A 14,144-nucleotide genomic window follows, 5' to 3' on the forward strand; every position below is an offset into this window, starting at 1 on the left:
TGTGCTGCGACAGACTGGCAACCTGTCCAGGGTGACCCCGCCTCTCGCCCGGAACGTTAGCTGGAGATTGGCACCAGCAACCCTCCCGACCCCACTGAGGGATACACAGTACTGTAACGAGTAATGACATCTTTCCCCTCCGTTGGGGTACACTGACCCTGACCAAAAGTGTCTAAATGAGTAAAGAATGAATAAATAAAGAACATATTGAGTATTAATCTCAACCTTTTCACAGAGGTATTTGTTGCATCCTGTCTTGAACGTAGCTTTAAAGTCATGTCCTCTGAGAATCCTGTGTTGGGAGCCGTGCAGCATGAAGTGCTTGTTTTGGGCCTCAGGTACTCCACGGCCTACGCCGAGTCCGAGTACACAGACCACGATGAAGATGAGCCGGAACCGGAGCCAGACTCTGAGGAAGACGAGGAGGAAAGAAGCTGTGCTACAGTCCTCACCCTCCGCCAAGAAGACTCCCAAGAGGAAGAGGAGAGGGAGCTTGAGGAAGAGGAGGAGGAGGAGGAGGAGGAGGAGGAGGGAAGGCTGTGGATGGAGGCAGAAGTTCCTCATGGAGAGCTGGCTCTGCTTTTGGCTCAGTGTGACATCCTTCACACTGGAGACGCTACTTTAAAAGCAGACGGCTTTCAGCTGCTGCTGGACAACAGAGCAGAGGTGAGTCGAAGTCTGTCCATGATGGACAATATCCGTCCTCACAGTGTGGACAGGAGCTTCAACTGACTGAATCTGCTCCTTCAGTGTGTCTGAGATTTTGAGAAATTGATAGATAAATAATTCCCAAAGTTTTGAATCCATTAGGCTGTAAAACGTCAAATACTTTTCTCTGTTGCTCATGTAAACTAAAAAGTATTTGTATTCATGATGATATCTGAGGTTTTGAACTGTCTCTTCATCCTGCTGCAGTACGGAGACAGCAGGGACTTCCTCTGGAGGCTGGCTCGCGCTTACAAGGACATGTACGAGTCTGCCAAGGACAAGCAGGAGAAGTCCAGCTACGCTCAAAAAGGTGGGAGCACTCACACTCACACACTGACATACTCACACACGCAGACAGACACACTCACACTGTCACCCAGACATTCTTGCTCCAGACCAGCTTCAGTACCAGGCCGGTTCTGGCTATGGTTCCTGCTCCGGCTGAATGAATCGTTCCCAGACCTCTGCAGGCTGAATGTCTGGATGATGAGCAGGGAACAGTAATTTGGTTCAGGTGTGCTGGAGCACAGAGGTGTACAAACGTTTTGCCATGAGGTCCAGAATCATTCATTCAAAAGCACTTGGGGGACCAGACTAAATATTTTTTTATAACAAATTAAAACAGCTGTGTTGTGCTTTTTAATTCTATCTGCTCCAGATTAAATAAAATAACTAAAAATGAAAAATCAGCAAAATTGTTAGCTTTTTGTGGAAAATGGATCTGTAAATCTTTGTAGATACAAAATAAGATTTTGCATGACGGCGTTATGAGACTGGTCCACGTTTCACAATGTGGGATGTATGATTTTTGTTTGAGTAAAAGCAGCTTGATGTTTGTGGTTCTGTTCACTTCAAAGAAAAGATGAAAGCAGAAATGTTAATAAATGGGAATCTACATTTTACCTCATGTGTTTTTTAAGAAGATGTTAATTATGTGTAAATCATCTAACCTACATGATATAACATGTCCATTTGCTTCAATCACCTTAAGCTTTCTGGCCAGATTTGCTTCATTCTGGAACTGAGGTCATGGGACCGCACAAAATCCTTCAGAGGGCCGTAAATGGCCCCGGACCGCACTGTGAGCACCCCTGATCTAGGTCTGTAGGAATGGAGCTGCCCAGCCCTGACCAGAACAGAAACCCTGGGTGACCCCAGTGCCATGTTTTTCTGCTTCCAGTCAGGATATGACCGCGTTCTGTGGTAGTGATCAGGAAAACATCCTTTTTAAAAAAAATTTATTATTATTTTAGTATTTGACATGTGGATCATGCTGATCAGTGAAGGGCCATAGGTCCCTGCCTCCCTGCTGCTGCTGTGGGTCCATCAACAGGCTGCAGGACAGCGCCCCCTGCAGACTGGAGCTGGTCCATGTGACAAATGAAGCTTGCCTCTGCTTTCTTCTTTTTTCAAAACTAATTCCATCAAGCCGATCAGCTAGAGACAGTGTTGGACTCATTGGACAGATCAGAATCATCATCAGCATCATCATAGAGGCTCTTGTATTAACAGTTGTTGTGTGCAGGTCGGGAGGAGGCGGAGCTGGCTCTGAACTACAGCAGCCTGGATGCTGAGAGTCATAAGTGGTAGGTCATCAGCAGCAGACAATCAGTGTCCTTCTAACTCCGCAGTGTTTGCATTCTTCATGGATGTCTTATGGTCGTGTTGTCAGGTTTGCTGTGCTGACCAGACTTTCCTCAGAGCACGAGAGCATGCACAGCAAACTGAAGAGCGGCCACATCCTGAAGGTAAAGCAGCCGCCGACCCATCTGTAACAGGGCTTTAACAACACTGAACCACATTAACATACAGATATAAAAATGAGTTTAAATACTGACTTACTAGGTAGCAGAATGTTTTATTCCTCTGATGATAGAATTCTTTTGAAAAATTTCCATAAGTTTTTCATAAAATGATGAGTTTTTGTGAAGCAAAGACAAAGTGTTCCTGGTCTGTCCATGGCTGAGGGAGGGATGATAACAGGATCTTAATGTATTGGAATTTTTATATTGCACTAACAGTATCCATCATAGTTAATAACCATTTTCTTCAGTGGTCAGTTTTTTTTTTTCATTATTATAATGTCCCAGCTGTCTCCTGATGTGTATGCAGACAGAGTTGTAGATTGATTGTCGGCAATCAGAGTTTTACTGCAGGAAAACCTCTTTGTTTCACACACTGCTGCTGCAGACAGCAACTCCTGCTCTCCTCCTGGAGACCATCCACTGGCCGGTCTGTGTTTAACCCCATCTGTCTCCCAGACAAGCTGGTGACTGAAGTGTTTCCCTCTTTCTTCTTGGAGACTATAAAACCGTATCAGATGTGATCTGCTCACCAGTGTCTCTTCTAGATGAAGCCAGTAAAGGAGCCACAGCTGCCATGAACTCTTTACTTTTACTTAACATAGAAAGTACTCCTGGATCTCTGTGTGTGGGTGTGTGTGTGTGTGTGTGTGCGTGCGCGTGCGTGCGTGCGTGCGTGTGTGTGTGCGTGCTGGCATTTCAAACCCCCAGTCAGTCCTCAGTTCTGGATTGGTTTTCATACAGTGCAGTTGGTTGTTGCAGACAGACAGAAGGGAGCTGCTGTTCAACTAATAAATGAAGCCTTTGAGAACCCTTTTCTCAAAGTGTAGTGTTTTTGCCATTAATATATAGATGTAATTTAATTGAAGCAGTTCTGTGTTGCTTCTCTCCCTGGTCCATCCAGGAGCATCTAGATCGAGCCTTGGCCCTCAGTGATGATGACCCTGTGTGTTACTACCTGCTGGGCAGATGGTGCTATGAGGTGAGACCCATCACACACTGATGGAAGCCTCCAACCAACCTGTGTGTGTGCGTGCGTGCGTGCGTGCGTGCGTGCGTGCGTGCGTGCGTGCGTGCGTGCGTGCGTGCGTTTGAAACCAGAAAAACTACCTTAGCATCTACTTGCTAAGGTAGATTTTATCTCAATAGACTCCTATTCTTCCACCCAGAAAAGGAATTACACCAGAGGACACTTAAACGTACCTACCAACCCTGAATAGGAGTATCAAGTTTATTTACTTTGGATCAACATTATTAGCTTTTTCTTCTTTTTCTCTTTCCTTTGGTTTGTTATTTTGTTTGTATCCATCCATCCATTTTCTGCCGCTTAACCGGGGTCGGCTTCAGAAGGGAGGCCCAGACTTCCCTCTCCCCAGCCACTTCTTCCAGCTCCTCCGGAGGAATCCCAAGGCGCTCCCAGGCCAGCCGAGAGACGTAATCCCTCCAGCGTGTCCTGGGTCTTCCCCGAGGCCTCCTCCCGGTGGGAGGTGCCCGAARCWCCTCACCAGGGAGGCATCTAGGAGGCATCCTTACCAGATGCCAGAGCCACCTCAACTGGCTCCTCTCAACATGGAAGAGCAGCGGCTCTACTCTGAGTCCCTCCCGGATGACTCACCCTATCTCTAAGGGAGAGCCCAGCCACCCTGCGGAGGAAACACATTTCGGCCGCTTGTATCCGTGATCTCGTTCTTTTAGTCATGACCCAAAGCTCATGACCATAGATGAGGGTGGGAACGTAGATCGACCGGTAAATCAAGAGCTTCGCTTTTTGACTCGGCTCTCTCTTCACCACGACAGACCGGTACCACGCCCGCTTCATGGCAGACGCTGCCCCAATACGCCTGTAGATCTCCCGCTCCCTTCTTCCCTCATTTGTGAACAAGATCCCCAGATACTTAAACTCCTCCACTTGAGGCAGGAAGACCCCCCTGACCCGGAGAAGGCACTCTACCCTTTTCCAGCTCAAGACCATGGCCTTGGATTTGGAGGCACTGAGCCTCATCCCGCCCGTCGGTACCCATCAGCTGCGTCTGGAGTCCCACAGGCCAAAAAGGCCCGATAGGACTCCTTCTTCAGCTTGACAGCATCCCTCACCGAAGGTGTCCACCAACGGGTTTGAGGGTTGCTGCCGTGACAGGCACCAACAACCTTGCGGCCACAGCTCCGATAAGCCACCTCGGCAATGGAGGCATGGAACATGGTCCACTCAGACTCAATGTCCCCAACCTCCCCCGGAACGTGTTCGAAGTTCTGCCGGAGATGGGAGTTAAAGCTCCGTCTCACAGGGAACTCGGCCAGACATTCCCAGCAGACCCTCACTACACGTTTGGGCCTGCCAGGTCTGACCAGCTTCCTCCCCCACCACCGGAGCCAAATCACCACCAGGTAGTGGTCAGTGGACAGCTCTGCACCTCTCTTCACCCGAGTGTCCAAGACATACGGCCGCAGATCAGATGAAACGATGACAAAATCGATCATCAAACTGCGGCCTAGGGCGTCCTGGTGCCAAGTGCACATATGGACACCCTTATGCTTGAACATGGTGTTCGTGATGGACAATCCGTGACGAGCACAGAAGTCCAMCAACAGAACACCACTCGAGTTCAGATCGGGGGGGCCGTTCCTCCCAACCACGCCCCTCCAGGTCTCACCGTCATTGCCCACGTGAGCATTGAAGTCCCCCAGTAGAACAAGGGAGTCCCCAGGAGGGGCACTTTCCAGTACCCCCTCTCTCCAGTACCCCCTCTAAGGACTCCAAGAAGGGTGGGTAATCTGAACTGCTGTTCGGCCCGTAAGCACAAACAACAGTCAGAACCCATCCCCCCACCCGTAGGCGGAGGGAGGCTACCCTCTCGTTCACCGGGGTRAACCCCAACGTACAGGCGCCMARATGGGGGGCAACAWGTATGCCCACTCCWGCCCGGCGCCTCTCACCGTGGGCAACTCCAGAGTGGAAGTACGTCCAGCCCCTCTCAAGGAGACTGGTTCCAGAACCATAGCCATGCGTCGAGGTGAGGGCGACTATTTCTAGCCGGAACCTCTCAGCCTCGCACACTAGCTTCAGTTCCTTCCCCACCAGAGAGGTGATGTTCCACGTACCAAGAGCCAGCTTCTGCAGCCGAGGATCAGACCGCCAAGGTCCCCTCCCTCGGCTGCCGCTCGTAACACAACGCACCCGACCCCTTTGGCCCCTTCGACAGGTGGTGAGCCCATTGGAAGGGGGACCCACGTCTCCTCTTCGGGCTGAGTTCGGCCACCAGGCGCTCGCCACCGTGCCCCACCTCCAGGCCTGGCTCCAGAGTGGGGCCCCGGTGACCCGCGTCCGGGCGAGGGAACGCCAGATCCAAAGTTCGTCTCCATCATAAGGGGTCTTCAGGCTGCGCTTTGCCTGGTTCCTCACCTAGGACCTGTCTGCCTTGGGTGACCCTACCAGGGGCATGAAGCCCCAGACAGCATAGCTCCTAGGATCATTGGGACACTCAAACCCCTCCACCAAAATAAGGTGGCAGCCCAAGGAGGAGATTTTGTTTGTATTTCCTTTTAAATCCTGTAAAGCACTTTGTATTGCCTTGTTACTGAAAATGTGCCATATAAATAAAATTACCATTACCTTTGTGGGGGTGGGCTGCAGGTTGCCACATTTGACTGGTTGGAGAAGAAGGCTGCTGCTGCGCTGTACCAGAGCGCCCCCACCGCCTCCATTCATGACGCCCTGGAGAACTTCCTGAAGGTTGGAGCTGCTTTTCATTCTGAACTCCGTTTTGTGCAGTGGTGTAAAAACATTTTTGCCATGAGGTCCAGAATCGTTAATTCAGAAGCACTTGGGGGACCACAATAAATATTTTTTTATGGCAATTTTAGAAGAGCTTTGTTGTGCCTTTTAATTCTATCTGCTCCAGATAAAATTAAAATGATAAACTGATTAGCTTTTTGTGGAAAACATTTGAGCTGAGCAGATATGACAAATCAACACATCTGATGGTCAGTATCTGTTTGAACACATGGGACACATAGTGCTGTTAAATATGTATCTATGAACATGTTAATCTTGTGGTTTTTTACTCATAAAAGTTGGAGAAATATAGTATTATTGGCCTAGCTAACAGCAGTTTGCCACCACAGCAATTAGCTGCTTTTCTGTTTTTACTTCTTTCAGGTTTTAGGACATCCAGAGGAAAACAAAAAGAAAAAAAAAATCATACTAACGAAAATTCCACTGACATGTCGCATCCTTTCAGAGCCAGGGAGGGATTTTTTCTGAGCCAAGTTTTTGAGATATTCTTCATTTTTCTTTTAAAGCAACAAGAATAATCCTGAATAACAATAAATGAGTCTGGTTCATTTTCCTGTGTGAGCAGGAAGAAACAAGATAGAGATAGCTATCACAGTTGTATATTTTCAACAAATATCAATAATGTTTTATGGTTAACTGTGGTAAGGAGAACTTCTAGATTATAATCCTAGTTTACTATTAAATCCTATAGATCTTTCTTCATTTGACTCCAGTCACTTTAGTGGGATTAAAACCAGGCCTCTGACATCAGTTACCTGAAATACTTTGTCATACATGCTGACAATTAGTTGCCATTTTGACTATTTCCTGATTTGCAATTGGATCTGTCTGGTTAAATTGAATAAGTCAGTTCATTGGAAACATGGAACAAATGAAAGTCACATTTTGACGTTTATCTCTGCCAGTAACAGTGAAGTGTTTATTTCTCTCTGTTTCTATGGTGACCTTCATGCGTTGTCCTGCAGGCGGAGGAGCTCAGACCAGGATTCTCCAGGAACGTCAGGCTTTACATCGCCAAGGTAACTGGAAATTCCCTGAAACTCAACAGCTTGGATCAAATCCAAATACAGTAGTATACACAGATGCCTTTATGATGACATTAGAGAACTGTAAAGCTGCTGCTGTTTTGCTTAGTGTCACAAGGATCTGGGGAACATCTCTGAGGCCACAAACTGGACCAGGCTGGCACTGAAGATGCCCTCAGACAATGTAAGATCCTTCTGCATGTGAACACGTGCACATTTCTAAATGTTTGCAGATGCAAAGCAATTATATACATTTAGAAGTCTTCTCATTAGAACATTCCCATGCCTCTTGACCAGGTCTCTGTAACAGATTTAATGTCAAAAGACGTTCTACTATAAGAATGGTTAAATAAAATGTGTTTTTTTAAGTGATACTAAAATGTAAACCATAACTTTCATCTCATGTCTCCAGGATGAAGAAGCATATGAACTGGAGGTTCAGCTTCAGCTTTTAACCGACAAACAAACAAACTGACAGTTTGGGAACTCTTTCAGATGTTTTCCTTCACTAATAGATGTCTCTCAAACTATCCATTTTATTATTTTATGAAATGTGGTGAATTTTCTAGTAACTGGTCTATTTTTTTTAATTGCTTGGGTTGTATTTATTGATTTCACATCTGTGTGTTGCATTTATTGATTTTACCTTTATTGAAAACTTTTCAGCCCTTCAGTTTGTTCCACCCCCCTCCCCCCCCAAACTGCCAGTCTAAGAAGCAGCAGGATCACCTGACCACTACACCCATTGATGCTACTGCAGAATGTTTGCCTCCAATGACTAAGGGCTCAGTAACAGATGAGCTGATCTTAGAGCAGCAGCAAGCTTCTTGGTTTTTGAGTGTTAAAGCCTCAAAAGTTGCAGCAGCTGCCAGAAAAGCTGAGAAACTCCTGGCTATGCAGCCTCAGTGGTGCTGTGACCTTTCAGACAGACTATAATCCATGTTTTCACACTTAGTCATTTATTGATTTACATGGTATTTTCTAAACAAAACCTGCATCATGGGAACAGAAAATAAGCTGAGCTAAAAACCTAATATGGTAAAGTCCTGTTTTCCTTTTGCTCCAGCTCTGTTCCATCTTCACAGGTGTTGTTCTGGAAGAGCTCACTTCTAATACAATAATAAAGCATCAAGGAGGATACAGTAAAAATCAGAGCTGCTAATTTAGTTTAAAATAATGAAAAACAAATCATGGACAGTCGTTAGAGGTGCTGCTCTGAGTCTACCAGTTCAACCTTTGCAGTAATAATGTTTAGTTACATAAGTATTTACATTTTTGGATTCTTTTTCTTATTTTTACAGTGACATCATTGCACTTACATGTTTTTGTTAGTACTCAGTGAAAAACTGATCATGTTATTTCCTGTAAATCTGAATATTAAATTTTAATGAAATGAAACTGCTTGGTTCTGAATGAGGTGCCAGTTTATTAAAGGATCCCCTAACACACTGCTCAAAGAATTCAGAAATTTAGTTATGGAGGGAATACGGACAGAACAGCTTAAGGACAAAACACTTTAAATAAAATTTCTGTTTCCTTTAGGCTAAACTTAGACACACAAGCCTCATCAGAATCTCCAGACAAATATTGTCCATTAGAAGTCATTTGTTCAGGTTTTCCAGGTTATATTGTCAGTACTCCATGAAGGTCTAGTTGCTGATACTCATCATGTAACTGAAGAATGTTTAGATCTAATATGACCTGATGTCCAGGCAGGAGACATTTTTTGACTGTGATGAACAGTCAACCAACCATGAGAAACTCTTCCTAAGCTCACTACAGCCCCCTGCTGGCAAAGGGCTGCTCAGTCCTTGGCATCTCCAACGCCATCTGCATTGATTGCAAACATGGCTTCAGCCTCCGGCAGGCAGGGGGAGTCGTAGATTTTACAGATCCTGGTTTCTCCTCGGCCCTTCCTCAGGTACAGCCTGGACAGAGGAGAGATGGTTGGAGATGGGGCTGAGGAGTAAACAGTCTTATTTAGAGTCAAACACACCTTGTGGTGGAAGCATGTGCCAAAATGTTGCCACCAATTGGTTTCTTAGGATCTGCTGAAAACATGGCTGCCCCGTCGACCTGCGCCACCACTTGGTTGGTTATTACCACGGCAACCCCAAACTAGAGGGAAAAAAAAAGACAAGCCTCACTTGTTTGTGTTACATCAGCTGCTAGGATGCCTGGCATGATCAACCAACATGTCCACCACATCAGAAAATGGGGTTGGGTCACAGAGCTGCGCTGCGTACCTCATCTGCTAACCGGAGCAGCATGCGGAGGAACCGCCCCAGATGCCCCTGCCTGGCCGACAGCTCCCCTCTGCCTGAATAGTCTGTCCTGTACAGCGCGGTGGCGCTGTCCACGATAAGCAGGGCATACCTGGAGAAAATATCAGTTATACTAAGGAGTCCAATTGAAATGCTTTGTGAGCATCTAATGTCACTGAAGCCAAAATATGTCAGTCTTAATGCTGCAGACTTTTGCAGCGGATCATAGTTCAGATRTAACTGAGACCACTGCTGACCTGGACTCGGCCATCATGGCAGAGGCTTGATACAGCAGCTGAGTCTGGTGGTCTGTGTTGAAGGCTCGAGCGTAGGCCACGTTGTCCAACACGTCGCTGCCCACTAGCCCATACCTAACCTCAGCAAATAAAAGACAAGCAGGAAGGGTTTGAACACTTTGACATGTTTACGTACATTAAATAAATAGATAAGTATAAATGTGTTTACCTGTCAGCTACAGCCAGCAGTCTCTCAGGTCTGAAGGTTCCTTCTGTGTCGATGTACATTGCTTTCCCTTCTCCACCTCCCTGATCAATTGGCAGCTATGGACAAAGGAAAACCAGCTCCTGTGAGCAAAACTCTTCACACATCTCCATGTTCAGCTCCTGATCAAACGGGATGCTACCTGACAGGTAACGGCCAGCGTGTGGCACAGCTGGGTCTTCCCGGTCCGAAACTCTCCAAACATTTCTGTGATGGAACCCGTCTCGATCCCACCTGCACAGGAACAGATTCAGCATGGTCAGCTTCCCTCATAATGGTGTAGAAGTCACTTCTGAGAGGCAGTCACTGGGCCCCACCCTGCAGTAATTTGTCCAGCTCCTTGGAGCCAGTGGAGATCTGGATGATCTCTGCTCTCCTTTGGTGGAACTCGGTAGCGGTAGTGAAGCCCATCGGCACCAGCTTGGCTGCTTCTGCCTGCCAGGGACAGAACCAAGTACACCAGTGAGAGAGAAAGTAAAAAAAAAGCAGCACAAGTTCAGAAAATACCAGCCATGAATTCACCATTTTCATTACTTAACCATGAATTCTCTGATGACTGTAATACATTGCTAAATAATGCTCTTAAACTTAATACGTGGAAAAAGCTCTGTGCATTGTTATCAGCATCTCAGTGAGGAACTATTTCACAACCACAAGTCCATTCATTTCATTTCACTGGAGTGGGCAGAATGAAGTAATCAGAGTTCTTTTAATGCACGCAATAGAAAACAGAAGATTTCAGCTTATAAATGAACTAAGCTAAATAAAAGTACAGTTTCAGCCTGTGTAAATGGAAGGATGGACATTTCCTACTAAAACTTTGTCTGCTTTGGCTTCACTGATGCCCTTGATGTTGAGCAGCTCTTTCTTGGGTGCATAGGCCACTGCTTCTATGGTGTGGAACCCTGCATCCTCCAGCTTCTTGATGTCGCTCGCACTAATCCCACAGTGCTGCAGGCAAAAAGACAACATCAGCATCCAGCAGGGTGCGGCCCACCAGTACTGAAATACAAATTATTTATTTACAGACAACACTTTAGACACATTTGTAGCATGTCTCCTGTTGACATTTACTTGACCTTCCTTTTATTTGTGATGTTACCCATCAAACTGCAGGAGGCTTGCTTAAACAAATGTATTTGGTGTAATTTAATGTCATATTAAATCCTAAGTTAAAACAAGTTTGTATGTATGGCATATTTCAGCAACCAAGTAGTTGAAAGTGACTTACATGACAAATCATTTAATAACTTTTAATACCCCCCCAAAAATCAAACTAAGCTGTAAACTACAGCTGAACAATATGGCTAATAACTTATCACAATATAAGCATTTCATATCAGTAGATATTAATAATTATTGATTAGTTTGTTTTAAATATCTGAAATACTGTCAGGCTGGTGGCATGGTCTTTCCTGTTTCATCCAATTTTATCTCCACCTCGTTTATTTTTAAGCAGTTATGAGACATGAAAAACCTGAAAGTTATTCAACAGGTTGTTGCTAGGTAACCAAAAAGAGAGTTGATACGAAATATTCTATCAGATGTATCATCTGTTGGTATTCACCTCGTGTCTCTGTCGCTACATTGTTTTTGCCTTACTGTCCAGCCCTATTGTTAACTAAATCAGCACATAGAGCAGTCGGGATACTTTACCTCCAGTCTGGAGAGAGGCTGTGGGCCGWWGTTCTCCTCCTCCTCYGCCTCCGCCTCCACTCTCGTCTCTCCTCTCATCGCCATGATAACACCTGGCCGACAGGGGTCGCAGACAAGTTACTGTCAGTTTTGTACAATAACACAGCTGCTCCTTCGTTTTTTTGTGATTTCAGATAGTAAAAACACCCGGCTTGTCTTTACTAAAGAACTTGACTACTTGCCGGTGTTCTGTCAGATTAGAATACGTTGTGACTGTTAAATATCATAGAATTGTTATTTACTGTGTACACTACACAGCAAAACACAACACTACTGTGGTGTAGTGTTGGGACGCAATTTAGAGCACATTAACAAGGTGATAGTTCCTGTTTAACTGTACCTCCACAACTTGTACTGTTCTGAAGCGTATTTATTCCGCCACACCGAAATTATTTTTAATACTTATGCAATTGTTTAGCCTAGCGTTAGCACAAACCAGGAGCCTTCGATACCTGTTTATTTCCTCTTCATAAAGCTGCTGCCAGCCCCGCAGAGTGGACTGACAGCTTAGGTTCGGACTAGTTCCTAAACCTCCTTACCAACAGTCGGTGTTGAGCTAAAATGAAGCTTCCATAGAAAGTACCTTCAACGTTTTCTGCCTGATGTCGGCAAATTTCCTCAAAGGTCCCGCGCTCAAAGCACGATTAAAACGTAATGACGTTTTACTTCAACGTCTGTGTCGTCAACAGGAACATTAGGAAGCGACCTTTCAGAGTAAAAGTGAAAATAAAATTCGGAGTAAAAGCTTTTAGACTCAAAGTTCTAACTCTCTGGAGACTTTAAAATTAAATCACTTGAAATTTAACTTCAGACTGTCACATGTTAAGTTTCACATTCAAGTCATGCAGTGCTTTGCTTGTCACTTTTATTTCTTATCAGTAGAAAACCGTGATATTGCTGTAAATCAGTGGCGCAACTACACATTACTTAGGTGGATGCGAAAACATAAATCGTCCCCCCCGGGAAGGAACGTCAGGTTGAAGGAGCGACGCAAACTCGATCGTTACTTTGAACTTTAGTTGTGTTCAGTTTGCACATGTGTCCAAACTTTTTAAAAGTCTTGTTCCTCTCTATAGTTCCTGTTTGAATTTGATAGTCTGGTTCCTTCTGTGAAATTTTATGTAATTTACTCTATGCTCCTGCTTTTCTCTCCCATTTTCCTTGTTGTTTGAAATCTTTTATATTTTGAATCATATTGTGCTATGTTCTGCCTCATGATTGTTTAGATTTCATGTTTCTATGCTTCTGTGTTATGATAATTTTGGTTGTGTATAACTGGGTCGAGATGTGCATAGAGTGTGCATCTGAACACTTGTGCTTTCGAATAAACAAGGCTTCCTTTCTTTGATTAATGAAGACTATTTCACATCTTTGATAAATATGCAGATGAGATTTCGAAACCAACACACTGTTATTGTAGGTCAATATGGTAGTGCTAGCCTATTATTATTAGTTTTTTAGCTAATTTTAGTTATCAGCAAGTTTTAGCCTTCTTGTGGGGTTTTTTCACTCTGCATGGAGCTTGTAGGTGAACATGCTAGTACTAGCCTAGATGGTATTATTAATTTTTAGCTAGTTTTAGTTAGCTCATTTTAGCTTTACATGGGTTTATTCACACTGTATAGGGTATTTAACTGTAGATTCAACAGTTAAATACTACATATCACTAGCAAGTTGTAGGTCAACTTGCAAGTGATACCATTATTTCAGCTAGCTGTTGCTTTTTAGCTCATTTTTACCTTAAAAGCTGACCTAACTGCAGTAGTTTGAAAGCAGTGTTCTGCAGCGATTTCTAATAGTCTTTGGGTAGGATTTTTGAATTGACTGAAAATTTTTAATCCTCTTAAACAGTTTTTCTATAAGCATTTATCCAGTTTCTTGCATTTCTGCAAGTTTTTTTGCAATTGACTTCAAATTCTTCTGCACTTTTCACCAAACACCTCCAGCTTATAGTATTCACTCTGCATTTCCATAGGAAATGCAATTGTTTTCTAGTTACAATTGTAATATCTTGTATGTGTGAGCAATTTAGCAACATTACGTGAGCCTTCATTGACTTTTATACATTGCGAGAGCTCACTTTTCAATCCATCCATCCATTTTCTTGCACCCTTGTCCCTTAATGGGGTCGGGAGGGTTGCTGGTGCCCATCTCCAGCTAACGTTTCGGGCGAGAGGCGGGGTTCACCCTGGACAGGTCGCCAGTCTGTCGTAGGGCAACACAGAGACACACAGGACACACAACCATGCACACACACACTCATACCTAGGGGCAATTTGGAGAGGCCAATTAACCTAACAGTCATGTTTTTGGACTGTGGGAGGAAACCGGAGTACCCGGAGAAAACCCACGCATG

At 44.8% G+C, this 14,144-nt stretch overlaps 2 protein-coding genes across 6 annotated transcripts in view; one reads left to right on the forward strand and one right to left on the reverse strand.

Annotated features, from left to right (window-relative positions):
- Positions 1 to 8,721, forward strand: part of rmdn3 (regulator of microtubule dynamics 3) — a 10,792-nt gene extending 2,071 nt beyond the window's left edge. Inside the window, exons 4-12 of the mRNA XM_008398497.2 lie at positions 339 to 666; positions 916 to 1,018; positions 2,234 to 2,294; positions 2,381 to 2,456; positions 3,415 to 3,492; positions 6,142 to 6,240; positions 7,269 to 7,322; positions 7,438 to 7,512; positions 7,741 to 8,721. Of these exons, the coding sequence (XP_008396719.1) occupies positions 339 to 666; positions 916 to 1,018; positions 2,234 to 2,294; positions 2,381 to 2,456; positions 3,415 to 3,492; positions 6,142 to 6,240; positions 7,269 to 7,322; positions 7,438 to 7,512; positions 7,741 to 7,803 (937 nt within the window). The 3' untranslated portion in view covers positions 7,804 to 8,721. The remainder of the gene's footprint in view (positions 1 to 338; positions 667 to 915; positions 1,019 to 2,233; positions 2,295 to 2,380; positions 2,457 to 3,414; positions 3,493 to 6,141; positions 6,241 to 7,268; positions 7,323 to 7,437; positions 7,513 to 7,740) is intronic.
- Positions 8,722 to 8,734: 13 nt separating this feature from the next.
- The window catches only part of LOC103457985 (DNA repair protein RAD51 homolog A), a 49,369-nt gene continuing 43,959 nt past the window's right edge, over positions 8,735 to 14,144 (reverse strand). For 3 of the 5 annotated variants that reach the window (XM_008398493.2, XM_017302210.1, XM_008398494.2), the window contains 9 exons: positions 11,750 to 11,841; positions 10,907 to 11,044; positions 10,411 to 10,528; positions 10,236 to 10,327; positions 10,058 to 10,152; positions 9,850 to 9,963; positions 9,575 to 9,704; positions 9,325 to 9,446; positions 8,735 to 9,256 (listed from right to left, as the gene is read on the reverse strand). In XM_008398493.2, coding sequence (XP_008396715.1) covers positions 9,133 to 9,256; positions 9,325 to 9,446; positions 9,575 to 9,704; positions 9,850 to 9,963; positions 10,058 to 10,152; positions 10,236 to 10,327; positions 10,411 to 10,528; positions 10,907 to 11,044; positions 11,750 to 11,833 — 1,017 coding nt within the window. In that variant the 5' untranslated portion in view covers positions 11,834 to 11,841 and the 3' untranslated portion in view covers positions 8,735 to 9,132. The other 2 variants (XM_008398491.2, XM_008398492.1) reach the window with 2 other exon arrangements.

The sequence above is a fragment of the Poecilia reticulata genome, linkage group LG21 (genome assembly GCF_000633615.1).
Source record: "Poecilia reticulata strain Guanapo linkage group LG21, Guppy_female_1.0+MT, whole genome shotgun sequence".
Lineage (NCBI taxonomy): Eukaryota > Metazoa > Chordata > Actinopteri > Cyprinodontiformes > Poeciliidae > Poecilia > Poecilia reticulata.